Source organism: Pithys albifrons, chromosome 20 (genome assembly GCF_047495875.1).
Source record: "Pithys albifrons albifrons isolate INPA30051 chromosome 20, PitAlb_v1, whole genome shotgun sequence".
Classification (NCBI taxonomy): Eukaryota; Metazoa; Chordata; class Aves; order Passeriformes; family Thamnophilidae; genus Pithys; species Pithys albifrons.
The window spans coordinates 3,981,447-4,001,098 of record NC_092477.1 but is presented as its reverse complement, the minus strand read 5'-3'; the positions used below and the strand labels follow the sequence as shown (position 1 = coordinate 4,001,098).

Below are 19,652 nucleotides of genomic sequence, written 5' to 3'. Positions count from 1 at the left end.
TGCCCCTCTGCCCCACTCTGATGAGACTCCACCTGCAGAGCTGCCTCCACCTCTGGGATTCTCAGCACAGGAAGGACATGAAGCTGCTGGAGTGAGTCGAGAGGAGGCCACAAAGATGCTCAAAGAGCTGGAGTCTCTTCACACTGGAGACAGGCTGAAAGAGCTGGGGGTGTTCACCTGGAGAAGAGGAAGCTCCAGGGAGATCTGAGAGTCCCTTCCAGTGCCTAAAGGGGCTTCAAGAGAGCTGGAGAGTGACAAGGACACAGAGTGACAGGACAACAGGGAATGGCTTCACACTGCCAGAGGGTAGATTTAGGTGAGAGATTAAGGAAAAAGTTCTTCACTATGAGAGTGGTGAGGCCCTGGCATGAGTTGCCCAGAGAAGCTGTGGTTACCCCATTCCTGGATGTGTTGAAGGCCAGGTTGGACAGGGCTTGGAGCAACCTGGGCTGGTGGAAGGTGTCCCTGCCCATGGCAGGGGGTGGAACTGGATGACCTTTAACATTCCTTCCAATGCAAACAAAGGTTTCCCTGCACTCACTGCAAACCAGCACAGGAGAAATGACGTCCCTGTGGGGGTGAAATGACCTCATGTCTGTATTTACACTGTTAAACAAATGAGCCAAGTCGAGCTGCCTCCACCACAGCTGCTGAAAGGGTTTGGGCTCTTGTCCGAGCAGTGCTGCCAGGGCCCTGCCAGGGCAGAGCTGGCAGCCAGAGGAAATCACCAGCCCTTCTAAGCCATCATCCCTTCAGAGCGAGGGGAAGCTCCTTGCCCACACCCTGCCCTGCCAGCAGCCAGCCAAGGGCTGGGAAAGATCCTCTGGCAGCCTCTGCCTGGCACCACCCTGGCTGGGGTTTGGGAGGAACCAACCACATAGCAACAAGGACACTGAGCCCTACCTGCTGCAGCCTCCCTGGGTTCCCAGGGCTGTTCTGCAGCTTTCTGGGTTAGTGGCCCAGTGCAAACAGGCCAGTCTGACAGCACTGGTGGGGCCAGATCTGCCTGGGCTGCATGTTCAAACCAGGGACATCTGCCAAATCCTTCTCCCAGGCTGGCTCCCCCAGCCCCAGCATCTCCATCCCTGGGGAGCTGGAAGTCACATGTGGTCACAGCCACCATGGCAAAGCCAGGACATCCAGGGTGGTGCCAGCAGGGAATGGCACTGTGGGGAAGCCAGAAGGGGGTTGGGAGATGCCTTGGGCACTCATGCACAAACACGACAGACTCAGCCAGTCATTTCTTACTCACCCCTGTGTGAAACCTCACACTCTGGGGCACTGGGACAGCCAGCCGAGGTCTGAGCACACAGAAGGCTCAGGCCAGGAGCCACAGAGTGTGGCACAGCACAGCCCTCTGCCCCGACACAGCACAGCCTCCTGTCCTGACACAGCCCAGCCCCCTCCCCCCGACACAGCACAGCCCTCTGCCCCGACACACCACACCCCTCTGCCTCGACACAGCCCAGCCCCCTGCCCCGGCACAGCACACCCCTCTGCCCCGACACAGCACACCCCTCTGCCCCGACACAGCCCACCCTTCTGTCCCGACACAGCTCGGCCCCCTGCCCCGACACAGCCCAGCACACTGCCCCGACACAGCGCAGCCCCCTGTCCCGACACAGCGCAGCCCCCTGTCCCGACACAGCGCAGCCCCCTGCCCCGACACAGCGCAGCCCCCTGCCCCGACACAGCGCAGCCCCCTGCCCCGACACAGCGCAGCCCCCTGCCCCGACACAGCGCAGCCCCCTGTCCCGACACAGCCCAGCCCCCTGCCCCGACACAGCCCAGTCCCCTGCCCCGACACCCCCCTCTGCCCCGACACAGCCCAGCCCCCTGTCCCGACACAGCGCAGCCCCCTGCCCCGACACAGCCCTCTGCCCCGACACAGCCCAGCCCCCTGTCCCGACACAGCGCAGCCCCCTGCCCCGACACACCCCTCTGCCCCGACACAGCCCAGCCCCCTGTCCCGACACAGCGCAGCCCCCTGCCCCGACACACCCCTCTGCCCCGACACAGCACAGCCCCCTGTCCCGACACAGCACAGCCCACTGCCCCGACACAGCCCAGCCCCCTGCCCCGACACAGCACATCCCTCTGTCTCTCCAGGCCGCACCCACAGCAGCAAAAGAGATGAACAACAGCAGCCGGGCGAGGGAGGGGATTGTGCCACTGTTCAATATTGGAGCAGTTTGGGGGGACACAATGGAAGGAAGAGATGGAACCATTGGAGAGTGTCCAAAGGAGGGACATGGAGATGGGGAAGGGCCTGGAGGGGCAGCGTGTGAGGGCACTGAGGGCACTTGGTGTGTTCAGCTGGAGAAGAGGAGACTGAGGGGAGACCTCAGTGCAGGGACAACTTCCTGGGCAGGGGCAGAGGAGGGGCAGGCACTGAGCTCTGCTCTGCTCTGTGGGGACCAGGGACAGCACCCAGGGAATGGCTGGAGCTGTGCCAGGGCAGGGACAGCACCCAGGGAATGGCTGGAGCTGTGCCAGGGCAGGGACAGCACCCAGGGAATGGCTGGAGCTGTGCCAGGGCAGGGACAGCACCCAGGGAATGGCTGGAGCTGTGTCAGGGCAGGGACAGTACCCAGGGAATGGCTGGAGCTCTGCCAGGGCAGGGTCAGGTTGGATCTCAGGGAAAGGCTCTTCCCCCAGAGGGTGATGGGCACTGACCAGGCTCCCCAGGGCAGTGGGCACGGCCCCAAGGCTGCCAGAGCTCCAGGAGGGTTTGGATGATGCTCTGGGGCACAGAGTGTGTGACTCTTGGGGATGTTCCTGTGCAGGACTAGGAGTTGGACTCCATGATCCTGGTGGGTCCCTTCCAACATGGCATATATTGTGATTCTGGGAATATTCTGTGTATCGCTCCCTCCATCCCCCAAAGAGGAGGATGATACTTTCTCTGCACCCATAACCAGGAGCCTGGTAGGTGCCCTGCACCCCAGGAGCAGCTGAAACTGAGCTCCTGCTCTGTCTGTCCCCACCAGTACCTGCCAAGCAGACAGCTGTGGCTCTGCTCCCTCCTGCTACACACAGGGTGGCAGAGCAGGAACAGGCTGCGCCTTTGGAGTGCACATGTTTTTTTTTGGTTCTTCTAGTAGAGGAACAGCAGGCTGGGCCATATGGCAGTTTCTCTCTGGCTACTTAGAGAGTGGTGTATTAATTGTGTTGGCCAAATCAAGTATTATGGAAAGGTACCTGGTGCCTGCTGGTCCCCATGCCATGGCTTGTTGCAATGTAGTCTTCCTGCTGCCTAAAATCAGCCCTCCCTCTTCCCTGGGAAAGGTGAGCTCCTCCAGAGGTGCTGGGTTAGGCTGATACTGGTGTGGCTGATGCACAGCTTGGGTATTCTCCTCTTGAGGCTGTCCAGGCAGAGAGCAGGAAAGCAGCAGGTTTGTGTTTTCCACTTTGTGCTGGACAAAGGGGCAGCCCTCCCTCTGCACTGTGCCGTGTGACACTGACTCCCCAGAGCCATCCCTCTGCTCTGCCCTGCCCTCCTCTGTCTCCTCAGCCACCTTTGCAGCCCAGAAAAGTGAATATGAGATACAGAATCGTAGAATAGATTGGGTTGGAAAAGACCTCCAAGATCATCAAGTCCAACCCTTGATCCAACCCCACTGTGATCACCAGCCCAGGGCACTCTGTGCCCTGGGCTGGTGATCACAGTAGGGTTAGATCAAGACATGGTGGATTCTCACTCAGTGCCATGTCCATAGATTACAGTGGGGTTGGATCAAGACATGGTGGATTCTCACTCAGTGCCATGTCCATAGATCACAGTGGGGTTGGATCAAGACATGGTGGATTCTCACTCAGTGCCATATCCATAGAATCACAGAATCATAGAATGGATTGGGCTGGAAAAGCCCTCTGAGATCATCAAGTCCAACCCTTGGGCCAACTCCAGTCCCTTTACCAGATCATGGCACTCAGTGCCACGGCCAAGCTCAGCTGAAAAACCTCCAGGGATGGGGAATCCACCCCCTCACTGGGCAGCCCATTCCAATGCCTGAGCACTCTCTCTGCAAAGAATTTCTTTCTGCTCTCCAACTTCAATTTCCCCTGGCAGAGCTTGAGCCCATCGTGCCCCCTTGTCCTATTGCTGAGTGCCTGGGAGAAGAGACCAACACCCACCTGGCCAGAACTTCCCTTCAGGGAGTTGTATATAACACATTTTGATAGTGATGTATCAAGCAAGAGGTCAGAGCTCTTTTGCACACAGGAGTCTGTGTCAGAGCTGTCAGATGGGAAGCATTAATTTTGCCAGGGCACTTGAGGTGATGCTGAGCCATGGCAGCTTTAGCTCAACTCAGCCTCTGGTGAATGGAGCTCATACACAGGATTACAAACTGCAGCAAATGAGGGGAAATGCACACACTGGCTCATGCCATGCCTGCAGCAGGCACAGGTGCCACAGAGGGAGCAGCCAAAAGCCAGAAGAGCAAGCACAGCCAAACCTGCCAGGAAAGCCTCAGTGTTCAGCCCAAACAAGGGCTCTCCTGCTCTGTAAGGCAGTGAGGGAGCAGTGAGGGAGCATGGCCCCAGCACCTCTGTGATCCCATTCACAGCATCGTCTCACTCCCACCAGCTTTGCATACACACAAACACACTGCAGGAACCACCTCCAGCACTCCAACATGGGTAATGACAAACCTTTCTGTAACACAGGCAGTGCACCAGAGAGCCCAGCACTGAGGCAAGGGCTCCACTGATCTCTGTGTCAGCAGTTTTCAGGGGAATTCTCAGTGAATTAGCAGGATCTGGCAGTATGGCAATGCTGCAAAAAAACCCAGAGGATTAACTGATCTACTGAAGCAAGAAATTGGGAAGTGCTGAGGAAGCAGCTGTGACCCAAGGCAACTGCAGATCCCTCCATGTAGTTTTCCTGGGCTGAACATGCAGTTTCTGCTCCTGAACCTGGCAGCAGAGTGTGGACAAGAGCTGGAAGCAGCACATCCTTCCTGGCTCCCCACTGCCCACAGGCACCCTTCTGCTTTCACGTGGGCAAGGGCTGTCCAGGGGCATCACCTGCTGCTTTGCAACCTCCTGCTCACACAGCAATTCCTGAGCACAGAAGAAGAGACACAAATCTCACAATCCTGCTTAGTCAGGTCACCAAGTCTTTCATATTCAGCTGAAAGCCAGGACAGTTACCCTTTGCCAGCCTCTGGCCATGAAGGTGTCATGCCAGGCCAGCAGAGAACCACCCTAGGGAAGAGGTGATGCACAGCTGCCCCTTTTTAGCTCTTTGTGCAAGAAATCTGCCAGCAGAGGAAGCGTGTGGAGCTGCCAGGAAATCCCTGCAGTGCTTCGAGCTAACTAACAAGCTGCCAGAAGAAAGGTCAGCTGGAAATTACAGCCAGCTCCCTGCACGGGTTCAACTCAGGTACAAGCAGGATTTAAAAGGGGTGAAAAAACCAAATGGCTACATTTGCATGCACAACCCATCCAAAGGTAAGGGCTGTGTGTGCATCTGGAGATCCAGGGAAGAAGCAGCCCCATGTGGGTGCAGGCATGAGATGGACCTGCTCCTCTAAGGGCAGAGGGAGGGGGAGAGGAGCAGGAGGCTCCACGGAGCTGAATCACTCCATTATATTGGATCAAGAGAAGCATCTCTGTGTCTGAGAGCGGTGGGTACAAGTACTGCTATTCTGTACTCACTGCCACTCCATCTCCTGTACTGCTGACACCTACAGAAACAAACAGCCCCCACCCCTCTTTGCAAACAGACCCCAAGAGAAAAAAAAAAAAAACATCACCAGGGAGCAATCAAAGTCCAAGTGGCAAAAGCAAATCCTCACCTCAGCCTCCCCTCGAGGAGGCAAATAAGGAGCCCCACTGAGGGCTGAGTGACCTCGGTGGCACTGCAGTGTGCTCTTCAGCAAACAGAGCAGTGAGAGGCTCCAGAGCAGCTGGCACGCTCTGCACTTCCCAGCAGCTTTTATGTAAAGAGCCCGAGTTCATTAAACCATGTTGGCCTGTGTGTGATTGCCAAGGCTACAGCACAATCCATGGCTACAGCACAATCCCCAGCTCCCTGCGGGTGCCTGTGCCCTCCAGCTCCTGCTCAGGCCCACCACAGGCTGTCCTGGAGCTCAGAGATGTGCTGCTCAGGAGGGGATGATTGGGGGGACTTATGTTTATTAATTGATAGTGTTATTAATCGATATACCTATCATAGAATTTGCTTAGTAGTTATCATGAAAATCACTGTATAGCATATGGCAAAAATCACAAGGTACAGACCTGTCCTTGAAGATGCCAGACCAAGAGGTCCCAGAGCCTCTTGGACTAATTAAAACAGCCCAGATACCCTTTGAAACGAAGATGAATCAGAAGATATGTCAAAAGAACAGGACAAGTGGAGAAATTTGCCAGTTAGACCAGTTACAGTTGCCAACAGGTCCGGTTTGAAGCAGTTTTGAGCAAAAGGTGAAAAGTTCATGGGAGGAAGACCATTAACTTCATCCCCAAAGACCACCAGAGACCCCTGCCCTGAATCACCAGGAGGAAAAGTGCAGGCACAAGGAGTGGCACAAGGCAGAGAAAATGGAAATCAGTTCTTGAAACGCATTATAATAACCCTGCCCTCTCTTAGAAAATGTTTATGCATGAAGAAATAATGAATATGTATAACTTACTTGCATAAAAACCAGTTGTTAAGTCGACCAGGTGTTTCTGGAGGAGCACCTGGGCCTGGAATAAACGTCCCTCTCTATAACCTGACTGGATAGAGAGTCTGCTTTCCACAAACCACTGCAGCCAAAACAGTGGCCACCAACCTGCAGATGCTCCAGTGGCACGGCCGAGTCCTGCCCACCTTGGGTGCTGCTCCAAGGCAGGGGAGAGATGGGAAAGAGCCTTAAATAAGTGCCTTACATTGCAGAGTGGCATCTGGGTTATTTCAGGGACTGTGTCCTTTCTCATGCAATGTACAGCCTTAAAAAAACCCCAAACCACTGCGTGGTACAAGCCACGGCTGATGCTGCTTAGGACAAGCTGCCCCCTCACTTATTTCAGTGCAAAGGTGTGTGGGAGGAGGAGCGTGGAGTGGCTCTTAGAGACATAAAGAGCAATCAAAGCCTCAAACCTGCTCTCCCCTTCCCCCGCCGTGTCCTCAAAGAGCACCGAGCATCGCTGTTTTTCAAACCCCCTGCTCAGGATGTGGGAAGGCAGAGCTGGGGCGGGTTGTTTTTCAGGCTGAGCCTGCCTCCCTGCGCCACCTCCCTGCGCCACCTCCCTGTGCCACCTCCCTCTCCAGCACTGCGGTGGCACCACTGCAGAGCCAGCCACTCACCAGGCACGGGCAGGACAGAGCCCCGTTGTCTCTGTGGCCTTGGGGACATCTGGGATCCATTCCCAAGCCGAGCCAAAGCTATCAGGCTGGATGAACCCTCTGCAAGATCGCTAGGGGTGGTGCCACCTGAGAGTCTGGCATCACCCCCTGCCCCAGGGCACAGCCTGGCTGCCAGTTCCCTCTCCCAGCAGGGACACTCTGCTCCTCCCTGCCTTCTTTTTTTTAAATGCACTTGTTCATAAAGAAGAGGTAGTGGGGGAAAGGGAGGAACAGAAGAGTTCTCTGAGACAGAAACAAATTCCTCCCCTTCCTTCATTCCTTTTCCATCTGAGCTTCTGGGCAGGAAGGGGCCTCCCATGGTCCTGCCCTCCCTTGGGCATTCTGCTTTTCATGGCAGGAGCCAGAGGGGTGGGCACTGCCAGCCCTCACCTGGAGGAACAGCCACGGATTCACCCTGAGGGGGGTGTGTGTGGGTCTGTGTGATTTTACACTCATGGCAGGGCCATACCCGATGCCACTGCAGTGACCTCTGCTCGTGGTGCTCTGTCACTGCTGGCTCTCAATGGTGGCCAGGGAAAAAATCATGTACTGGCAGTGAGGGCCAGCAGCCAGGCTGGCCCATGCTCCTTTGGGAGTGTGTTGGAAACGCTCCTGACTGCCTGAATTCACCCATCCCTGGCTCCTGCCATCACCCATCAGTGAGCTCACCACTCCAGGAGTCCAGCCTGCCTCAGTTTCCCCTCCCAGCCGGGTGCCAGCCCTGCAAGGAGGCACCCAGGGAACACCCATGAGGGACACTCTGTGTGTCTGAAGCTCCTTCATGCTCTCTTCAGGAAAGGCCAGGACAGCTGAGAGCTATTCCTGGAAAACCTAAAAACTCCATGGCTGAGTCATCCCTGAGGCGCTGCCTGCACAGGGCCATCACAGGGCTCCCCCAGCAAACCCACTGCCAGGAGGACACAGACAGACAGACAGGCACGCTCAGAGGCAGGGACATGGAGAGGCAGCCCAGCTTCCCTGTGCTCTGCCAGCCCAGACATGCCTCAGTGTCACAGTGAGGGCTGTGACAGCACAGTTATCTGTCCCTGCGCTGCAGGCTGGAGCCGTGCCAGCCCCACAGCTTTTGTTCCCACATCCCCATGAGCCAGCACAGCAATGCCAAGGGGCAGCTTCAAAGCCAGCCCTGCTGGTGGACTCGGGCTCAAAGGCAGCATCACCACTGCCCCCTCCCATCCTCATGCCATCCGGTCCCCACAAGGGCACAGCTGTCCTGCCTGAATGCAGACATGGCACCAACACTGTCCAGGACAACAAATCCTGAGCATGAAGGGCAGACCCCCATGAGCATTGCCCTTGGCTGCATTCCCACACACAGCCTGACCTCTCCCTGTCTGCTTCCCTGCAGCTGGGAATCAGGGCCTGAGAGCTCCCAGGGATTGTGTCCACTGGAACACAAAGAGCTGAAGGGCAGAGGTCAGTGACTGTGAGCACCCAGGATGCTGTTCCAGACCAACTGCTGACACCCAGGGCTGGGATTTGCCCATAATCACATTGCAGCTCTGCAAGGCAGGACAGCAATGACACCACAACAGTGCCAGAACAAAGTTCTGAGTGCAGGACTCTACAGGGACAGATTTTCCCTTCAGTTCATTACACCACAGGTAAGTCACACACTGCCAGCAGCCCAGCTCTGCCACCCAGCCCTGGGCACCCACTCAAGGCTGGCAGAGTCTGTGACACCAGCAGGTGACAGGCAACAGCACTGCACTGGGCAATACACAAGAACCATAGAATCAGTTGGGTTGGAAGAGACCTCTGAATCCAACCCTTAATCCAACCCCACTTTGATCACCAGATCATGGCACTCAGTGCCATGCCCAGTCTCACCCTAAAAACCTCCAGGGATGGGGAATCCACCCCCTCTCTGGGCAGCCCATTCCAATGCCTGAGCACTCTCTCTGTAAAGAATTTCTTTCTGATATCCCACTTAAACCTCCCTGGCAGAGCTTAAGCCCCTCTTGTCCTACTGTTGGTTGCCTGAGAGAAGAGACCAACCCCCACCTGGGTACAACCTCCTGTCAGGTAATTCTGGGCAGTGATAAGGTTCCCCCTTAGTCTCCTCTTCTCCAGACTGAACACCCCCAGCTCCCTCAGCCTCTCCCCACAGCACTTGTGCTCCAGTCCCTTCTCCAGCCTCATTGCTCTTCTCTGGCCCTGCTCCAGCCCCTCAATCTCTTTCCTGAACTGAGGGGCCCAGAACTGAACACAACACTCTGGGTCCCAGGGTCTATGTCCCAGAAAATCAACAGCCAAATGACTAGGGTTTCCCATGAACAGTTTGAGAACTGGGAATATCAAATTTTGGCTGTCTCTGGAATTTAGGCCTTTCAAGTTGATGCTTCAGATCATACATTTTCCTCCCATCCTTCCCAGTCCACACTGTTCTCAGCTGTCAAGGGGATGGCTCTCAAGGGCAGCCTCACAAGAACTGTCTGCCAAAGTCCCTACAAACCCAACAAACAGCACACCTATCTCTTTCCACTCCAGCCTCCTGCCTGGCTTTTGCCACTGCTCAGCTTGACCAGGACAGAACTGATCCCAACATCACAGCTCTGCCTTGAATCGTTACATACTAGAAACAGAAGGTGCATTTTTCAGTGTGCTGCAGGTTTAAACCTCCCCACAAGCCCACACTCATTCCCAGCCTCCAGTTCCCAACTCATCTAAGCTCAATGGTCTGCAGCACCTCATAAACCCTCTGAGATTCTGTCACCCTGACATTCATAGCTGGGCAGGAACGTTTCCCACTGCCCTCCAGGCAGTTTATCTCCCCCTGCAGCCCCAGGCCACAAGCCAAGAGGTGAGCCAGCCAGCTGTCTCCCTTCCCAGGGACTGGAGCAAGCAGCACTCTCCAGTTGCTGAGAGGATGAGCTCAGTCTCCCCTCGATGCTAAAAGCTCTGCTTGCAAAATTGCTGAGTGAGCAGAAACTGCCACTTCGGTTCTACCCATTTCCTGTTATTAGATAAAACAGTATCAGAGGGCTGAGCTCCTGCTACCCTGGGCTTTTGCCATGTTGCTGTTACAGCCACTGCCTTCAGCAGGTAAATACTGGCATGGCTTGATTTCAGCAGGAGCCAGGGCACAGCATGAATTATTTGTGCTAAGGCTGACCTATTTAACAGCAGAAAGACAGCATTCATTCAGGCCCAGATCCCCAAGGGGCTGCTGGTGTCACTTTACCCCACAGGATAATACAACCCTGTCACCATCTCTGGGCATCTCACTTGTGGGTGGTGCAGGGCTAACTGTTCCAGGCTGATCCTGCTGTGCTTCCAACACTTCTCTTGGAGCAGAGGTGATACCTCCACATCCCTTTGAGGGCAAACTACTCCTGGCTTCCTCTGCCCAGCTCTGAGCAGTGTTTTGTGACCACCACAGTCAGCACATGCAGGAGGTGGGGCAGAGTGAACCCACAGGGCCCTGAGACAGTGGAGCAGTCCCTGCTGACAGCTCTGCTTCAGGCAGACCAGGCCCAGAGGATGCCAGCAGTGTTTGCAGGGTGGCTGCCAAGCTCTGCAGCTATTCAGGGTGCTTCTCTGCACAGCTTCTCCTAAGCTCTTGTAGTCTCTTATACTGGCTCCAATCCCCTGTGCCCAGGCCAAGGCAGCCTGTGAAGGGGTATTTCATGTCAGGAGGATGCTGAAGTCTTGGTGATACATCTCTGAAACCATCTCAGAACCACAGATCTCCCTCCACCAGGTCCTTGTGGGCCATACCTTTGTCTGCCAGGGACAGAGTGCTGTTGAAGTACTGCTCCTCCACGGTCCATGCTGTCTCGTTGATCTTGTTGGACACCCCACAGGATCCAATGCAGCTCACCTTGATGGCTGTGGAGAGACAGGACACACCTAAGCACTGGGAGAGAGCAAAACCTCAGGTTCAGACATGCCTCAGGTACTGCACATGGCCCTGTGCAGGAGCAGTGCCTTGTGGAAACACACAAGGTGTGAAGATGGAGAGAAGGAATTGGGTCACATTTTCATTTCCAAAGCATGTGTTCCCCTTAATCCCAGCACTCCTGCACACTTCTTGCTACCCCAGTGCCATTCCCAGACATTATCACCTTTGAAGCCTTCAAGCTGGCTTCCTTACAATGTGGAAGCCTTTCCAGCAGTGATTCCAACTCCCTGAGAGGTAAATCTCTCTCTGGCTTTCCCCCCAAAGCAGCAGTATCCCCTCCCAGTTCAGGGAACAGCCTCAGTGCTCTGGCTGACAGCAGAGACCTTGGTGACAGAGGCTGTTCCTCGACCTTGATGCTCCCCTATATGCTGGGGTGTTCCTGTCCAGACAGGGATGAGCAGCAGACAGCTCTGCTGCCCCCCCAGCCCACAAGGAGCCTGGTGTCCCACTGTCCCTGGGAGGAGGGACATGTTCTGCACAAGGCCATTAACCAGCTAAACGAGGTGTCCAGCCCTGTTTGAAGCAGCAGCAGAGAGACAAACCCCTCAGTGCAGTGTGAACAAGCTCTCTGCTGCTTGAGTTCATTCACATCCCTGCCAACCTCAGAGGGCATCTCCATCACTGGGAGCCTGCTCCCATGTCCCAGGGTCAGCATCAGCTTTAAATGATTGCAGCAAAAGCACTTTGCCCATTAACACTTGTCCTGCATCAGGACCTCCAAAATGTTGATATGCATGATGCTTCCCAGCACCCAGACACCACTCCTCCTCTCTTAGAGACACAGAGCTCAGCAAGGTCTGGAGGCACCAGAGATGCCATCTGACCCTCCCAAAGCAAGGACAGTAACTTGAGCTCTGTTCATGCCTTGCCTGGAGAAAGTCACCCCTGAGCTCAGCCCACAGTGTGGCTCAGAAGAGCCACGTGGCTCTCAGAAAGGCTCCCCACAGACATTGTCAGTTAGTCTTGGCCAATACTCAGCAGGCTGAAATTAAACTCTGATGTCGCCACTGGACCACAGAGACAGACAAACGTGACAGACTGGCTGTGCTGCACAGCAGGAGAAGATCTGCAGTGCTACCTCCACACGGGGAGGACACAGGCACACCTGCAGTGGCACAAACACAGTCTCCAGGGCTTACCCAGCCTCAACATCTCCCATCCCCAATTCCACCACATTCTGAAAGAGCTTTAATGGACCCACAGAAGTCCCTCATCCCATTTGCCAGCTGAATAGTTGGCTGGCAGGAAGGTGGCAGGAACCACCAGACAGACTCCTGCCCATTTCACCCATCTGCTCCCTGTATTCAAACCATGGCCACAGGAAGCATCTCCCTGGGAAGCAGGTGGCCAGTTTGCCTTGGTTTAAGAGCTCTTCCCCTCCCCTCCACAGGCATTCTCAACCCTGCCAACATCACCACCTCCACCCACCCACCCAAACACCAAGTGATGCTACTTGCTACCACCTCAACCAGCTCTCCAGAGCACATGCCTTGCCAGTATGACCTTGTCTTCCACTGTCCACTTCAGGACAGTGTGGAAAGAAATCCAAATCCAGCTCCTTCTGCAGGGAGAATGCAGAGTCCTTACCCCAGTCCTGCTAAGGGTGGGTACTTTGCCATGTGCAGTCAGGTGGAATGAGCTCCTGAGGGCTTAAAGTCTCTAATCCCACAAGGAAGAACAGCCTCCCCCCATCACACCTCCCGCCATACCCTCACAGCAGATCACGACTGAGATGAAGAGCCCATTGCAGTGCAAGTGTTGTTCTATACTCAAGGACAAAGGATAAGCAGCTCCAGATGCCAACTCTCATTAACCAAACATCAACACAGCACTGAGGCTGACACACCTCTCACTTATTTTTGTCCATGATGCACACTGGAATTTCCAAGGCAGGGGGAGAACAGGAGAGCTCAGCCTGCAACAGGAACTGCCCTCAGCACAGCACACACCACACCTGGACTGGGCAGGCACAGGTGCCCTCCCGAGGTGAACCACCACAGCCAACCCCGGGCACACCTCCAGGTGATATCCAATTTTCTCTTTTGCCAGATGGAAGAGCCAAAAAGCACAAGGGGATCTCAGCATCAGGAATCACAGAATCACAGAACATGCCGAGTTGGAAGGGGCCTACAAGGATCATGGAGTCCAACCCTCAGCCCTGCACAGACACCCCAAGAGTCACCCCCTGTGCCCCAGAGCATCATCCAAACCCTCCTGGAGCTCTGGCAGCCTTGGGGCTGTGCCCACTGCCCTGGGGAGCCTGGTCAGTGCCCACCACCCTCTGGGGGAAGAGCCTTTCCCTGAGATCCAACCTGACCCTGCCCTGGCACAGCTCCAGCCATTCCCTGGGTGCTGTCCCTGCCCTGGCACAGCTCCAACCATTCCCTGGGTGCTGACCCTCCCCTGGCACAGCTCCAGCCATTCCCTGGGTGCTGTCCCTGCCCTGGCACAGCTCCAGCCATTCCCTGGGTGCTGTCCCTGCCCTGGCACAGCTCCAGCCATTCCCTGGGTGCTGACCCTGCCCTGGCACAGCTCCAGCCATTCCCTGGGTGCTGACCCTGCCCTGGCACAGCTCCAGCCATTCCCTGGGTGCTGTCCCTGCCCTGACACAGCTCCAGCCATTCCCTGGGTGCTGACCCTGCCCTGACACAGCTCCAGCCATTCCCTGGGTGCTGTCCCTGCCCTGGCACAGCTCCAACCATTCCCTGGGTGCTGTCCCTGCCCTGGCACAGCTCCAACCATTCCCTGGGTGCTGTCCCTGGTCCCCACAGAGCAGAGCTCAGTGCCTGCCCCTCCTCTGCCCCTGCCAAGGGAGTTGTCCCTGTACTGAGGTCTCCCCTCAGTCTCCTCTTCTCCAGCTGAACACACCAAGTGCTCTCAGTGCCCTCACACGCTGCCCCTCCAGGCCCTTCCCCATCTCCATGTCCCTCCTTTGGACACTCTCCAATGGGCAGCAATGCTGGGCCTGATGCCCCCCATGAGCCAGGAGTGATTTTAGCAGGGTGGCATCCTGTGTACCCACACTCTCTTGCTCCCACCTCGGACACACCACCACATCTCTGGGCTCATGACAAGCCTGTCCCACTCTGAGCACTGAGTTAGCCCAGACAACACAGATGGATCCAGTCAAATCCAGCCCAGACTCAACCACTCCACTCCCACATCTTCACACAGAAGATGCAAGAAAAGAAAGCCCAACCAAGAACTGAAGAACACTCACATCCTTCAGGAGCAAGAGCCCCTGGGCAGGCTCCCCCTCAGCCACAGGAGTTTATAGATCCCCACCATCTGGTGTGATGCCCAGTTAAGGGGATGCCAGGCTGTAACTCCAGCCCGCTGGCCGTGCTGCTGTTCCTGGGAGCCAGGTGGGTGGGAATGCTCAGCCACACACACAGCCCAGCCCAGCTCCCTTCCCACAGCAGACAGACTCAGCAACCAAAGGCAGTGGGTTTGCAGTCTGACATTCAGGGTCAGCCCTTGGCTGGTGGGCTCTGCTGCCGTGGTTAAAGTCAGCCCAGGTCCCAAAGTCTGCCTGCAGCCAGCTAGGGAGTTCTGCAGCTCAGCCACAGGAGCTGTCAGCTCCAAGGCTTCTCAATTAACCACTGACATCCCAAACTGGCTGGTTGCAGGAGGACAGTCCCTTGAGGGAGAGCTTTGGGGTTCTCAGGAGTCTCAGTGCTGCATCCCACCAAGAGCAGCCCTCTCCAGACACATTCCTGGCCATCACACTCCCTAGGGCTGCCATTCCAGGTGTGTGAGGTCAGCCAAAAGGGCCAAAAGAAACATTCCAAGCTGAAAAGTTTGAAGGGAATTTTGCAGCAATGAAATTCTCCCCATTCTTCTACACTTCCCAAAGCTCCCAGCCTACCATCACCAGGCACACCAGCTTAGGACAGGCCTTGGAACAGTTCAGGGAGCAGAGATTTGTTATGGAGCATCTTCTCCAACCTGCTCCAGAAACATGAGCTCCTCCACCTCACTGGGGGAGAATTGGGGTGGCCAACAGCTCTGAGCACAGGCAATGCCCTGTGGCTGACAGTGGGAATGCGGCTGGATATGGGGATCTCATGTCCCAGCTCATCCCCCAGGCTCCTGGAGGAGCCAGCAGGCCCTCACAGGGTGGGCAATGCCAGGGGCAGCAGGTCCAGGACAGCCAGAGAGACCTCAGATTTCATTCCCAGAGCCCAGGAAATCCTGGCAGCTACAGGTCTTTTGTTGTCCCCAGGTTACCTGGGAGCTTTCCCAGAGCCCAGTTCAAGAAGTCAAACCACTTATCTCATTCCTGACCAGATTTTGGAGCAACTAACCATGAAATCAGCCCCTCCATGAGCATCCCATGGGCAGAGGGAAATACCAGGGACTTGAACAGGCTCCTTCCCACAAGCAGGAGGGACAGGGGTGTGTGACAGCCACAACTCAAGCACACGGCTCTAGGGGCAGCTGCCACCCAAAAATCTGTCATTGGGACAGGTCTGGCAGACTGGCACCATTGGAGCTGCCACCTGAGGCACAGAGCTTGTCAGCCTGACTCCCAGAAAGAAAAATGCTCAACCTGAGCCTTTCCAAGAAAATATCTGTACCAAACTGCATATAGAGCAAATAAGTACTAATTGACAGGAAGCTCAACATGAGCCAACAGTGTGCCCAGGTGGCCAAGAAGGCCAATGGGATCCTGGCCTGGATCCAAACTAGCGTGGCCAGCAGGCCCAGGGCAGTGACCCTTCCCCTGGACTCTGCCTTGGGGAGGCCACACCTTGAGTGTTGTGTTCAGTTCTGGGCCCCTCAGTTGAGGAAAGAGATTGAGGGGCTGGAGCGGGGCCAGAGAAGAGCAACGAGGCTGGAGAAGGGACTGGATGTGGCACTGAGTGTCCTCTGAAACACCTCCAGGGACAGAGAATCCAACATGTCTTGATCCAACTCCACTGTGATCACCAGCCCAGGGCACAGAGTGCCCTGGGCTGGTGATCACAGTAGGGTTGGATCAAGGATTGATGATCTCCGAGGTCTCTTCCAACCCAAGTGAGAAGAGCAACGAGGCTGGAGAAGGGACTGGAGCACAAGTGCTGTGGGGAGAGGCTGAGGGAGCTGGGGGTGTTCAACCTGGAGAAGAGGAGGCTCAGAGGTGACCTCAGCACTGTCTGGAACTGCCTGAAGGGAAGTTCTGGCCAGGTGGGGGTTGGTCTCTTCTCCCAGGCACTCAGCAATAGGACAAGGGGGCACGATGGGCTCAAGCTCTGCCAGGGGAAATTGAAGTTGGAGAGCAGAAAGAAATTCTTTGCAGAGAGAGTGCTCAGGCATTGGAATGGGCTGCCCAGAGAGGGGGTGGATTCCCCATCCCTGGAGGTTTTTAAACTGAGATTGGCCGTGGCACTGAGTGCCATGATCTGGTAAAGGGACTGGAGTTGGACCAAGGGTTGGACTTGATGATCTTGGAGGTCTTTTCCAACCCAATTGATTCTATGATTCTAAGAAAAGATTCTGGATCAGAACAGGTCTGCTCCAGTAATTAGGAACCCACTAAAAATGCCTCTGGAATGCAGTGGTACCAGTGGCCCCAGGTCACCATGCTCCTGCTCCCTGTTTGCCCAGGCTGATTTGAATAAATACAGGAACAAACCAAAGTCCAAAAAGCGTAAGGGAAGTGGAAGGGGGAGGCAAAGAGCAGCAAGTAGGGAAGAAATGACTTCTGAAGCCATGCAGAAGAAAAGCCCTTGTCCCCCACACTCCCTCAGGGACTCAGGGACATGGGCAGCTCTGCATCCAGCCACACACATCTTTAGCAACCCGCTGCAGCACGCACCAAGTGCTGCAAATAAAAGGAGACAGCTCAGCCACATCCATCCCTGCACTCAGTAAAAATAGAGATGCCAGGAGCTGGGCACGTCTGCCTGCTTTTCCAAGGTGGTTTAAAGAGAGCAGCAGCAGACTTCAAATCACTTCTGCTCGTGACTCAGTGAGATGCCCTTGTTGGGAGGTGTTTCATCCCAGGCAAGAGGAAAGCACAGGACACACATCCCCTCCCCTGCCAGGGGCAGGCTGCATGTGCACATCCCTGATGCCAAAATCCAGTCACATGTTGAGCAAGCAGAGACTCACTGGACACCCTGCACTCAGACCCAGTCCCAGGTGAACTCTTCTGGCTTCAAGTCCCATCTATGTCACGCATCTGCCACAATAGGTATGGGCAGAGGTAAAGGGAAGGAGATGTTGATATCTCAGTTGGTTTGGGTTTTCTGGGGTGAGCAGGGGAAGCAGAAAAACCAGTTCATAGAGTCACAGAATACCCTGAGTTGGAAGGATTTATATTTCATATAGATCATCAATTCCAACTCCTGGTCCTGCCCAGGATACCCCAACAATCCCACTCAAATCCTGAGAGCATTGTCCAAACACTCCTGGAGCTCTGGCAGCCTTGGGGCTGTGCCCACTGCCCTGGGGAGCCTGGTCAGTGCCCACCACCCTCTGGGGGAAGAACATTTTCCTGAGATCCAACCTGACCCTGCCCTGGCACAGCCTGGCACAGTCGGGGGTGGTGGCTGTTGCATCTGGCAGCATTTTACACAGGACAAATGGACTGCCCCATCCTTCCCTCTGCAAGGATGGATGAAGAGCTGGTGACCAAGGTCTGCAACACCACTTACAAACAGCCCTGGGGCTCTGCCAGCTGAAAAGCCCCCACTCACCACGTGGCCTCAGCCCAGTCTGCTGGACCCAGAAGCTCCAGCCATCTCTGCTGCAGGGAAGGGGGAGCCCAGCTCTGTACACATGGGATGAGATGGAAGGCAGAGCCACCCTGTACATCTGCAGTGACCTCACCCAGGCAAAGGGACCAGTGCACACATTTGTAATGGGCTCAGGGGGTATCTGGGGACTGAGACACCCTTTGGAAAACTTGAGTGCACCTGAGTGCAGATAACAGAGGAGGAGAGGAGCAGAAAGTACTCTGGGAGTCATGGGAGTCAAGCAAGTCTGTATCAGACAAGTCTTCACTTCATGGCAAGCAGCCACGGGAAGCCAGAGCCCCCTCTCCTCATCCCTCTCCATCAGAGCCACGGCAGACACTGATCACATTTTAATCAGATTCCCTCAAGCTGCCGTCTGAGTGCCCAGAGCTGCAGGGACTGAGAGCATCCCATGAGCTGAGAACGAGCCATTTTTCAACCCAACGGCCAGAAATAGGCCTGGAAGAAAAGGGTGGTGGATCCCCCTGAGCCCCAAGCCCTTCCCAAATCACAGCAGCAGGGACCTGTCCTTGACAGAAGGATGGGCTGTCACAGTGACAGGTCATCTCCACATAGCACTGTAGTTCCACCTTGGAGTGACACCTCTGAGTTCAATAAAAATCACAAATTTTGGTACTCCCTGAGATCTTCCAGCCCTGTAGAGTCCCTGGCCTGTATTTGTATGAAGATGAAGGGTTTAGGGTTACCCACACTGCCTGCAAAGCAGGACAAGATGGTGCTGAGAAAATGAAAGCCTGGGAGAGAACAAGACCCACAGGCAGAGCAAGTTACTCTCAGTCCATAGAGATTGGGTAATTCCTAGAAAAGTTCCATGAAAAGTGGGCACCAAGGAAACTGAAACCCCAAAAAGGAGCAGGATGAGGCTTTTGTACTGCTGATGGCCTTTACACAGAAACACACCCCTACAACATCAGACAAAAAGGGCTCATGTCTGCTGAGCAGGAGGGCTGGGAGCTCACAAGATACACAACTCCCTCGTGCATGAATATATTAAGACACTACTAATTAAAACAACAGCTCCTAATTAATTCTCAGATGTCCCCATCCTTCTGGGTCCATCCTGTCAGTTCTGGAGACACAAATAGTCTGAGCATTTCACAAGTCAGTGAGGCAAGAGCAGAGCTTACACCAAATGCTGCAGGCAGTGGTGGCTTTGGCACAAGGTTAAGGATTGTCTGGGGAGGTTTTCAGCTTCTTCCTTCCCAAGAGTCCAGCAGAAGGGCAGGAAAGGGATTTGGCCTTTAATGTGGAAGGAGAGGAGTTGTCTAGAAAAGTAGTCTACGCTTTCCATCTCAGCTCAAATCCAAGCCTGTAGCCAGGCCCCAGGAGGTGACTTGTCTGGAGCTGACACTCCTGGAACAGCATCTCCCACACCACCAGCAGCCTCCAGCACACAGAGGACTTGGCTGCTGCTTCCTGTGACCCACGGGGACATCCCACCTCCCACAGCCTGCCAGTCCATCACACAACTCACCCCCAACTCAGTTCCCTGCTCCAAGGCTGCAGACAGGCTCAGGGAAATACTGAGTTGTTGCTACAGCTTGACCCATCTCTGTCCCTGTGCTGCTGCCCATGGCAATGTTTCTGCCACACACGAGCCAAGCTGGGGCTCAGGACACCCCTGCAGCCCCCTCTGCACAGGCTTTAG

The 19,652-nt window shown here is 55.3% G+C and overlaps 1 protein-coding gene across 1 annotated transcript in view; it reads right to left on the bottom strand.

Annotated features, from left to right (window-relative positions):
- ARRDC1 (arrestin domain containing 1) overlaps positions 1-19,652 on the bottom strand; it is a 43,099-nt gene that overhangs the window by 11,455 nt on the left and 11,992 nt on the right. Inside the window, exon 2 of the mRNA XM_071574480.1 lies at positions 11,078-11,188. Within this exon, the coding sequence (XP_071430581.1) occupies positions 11,078-11,188 (111 nt within the window). The remainder of the gene's footprint in view (positions 1-11,077; positions 11,189-19,652) is intronic.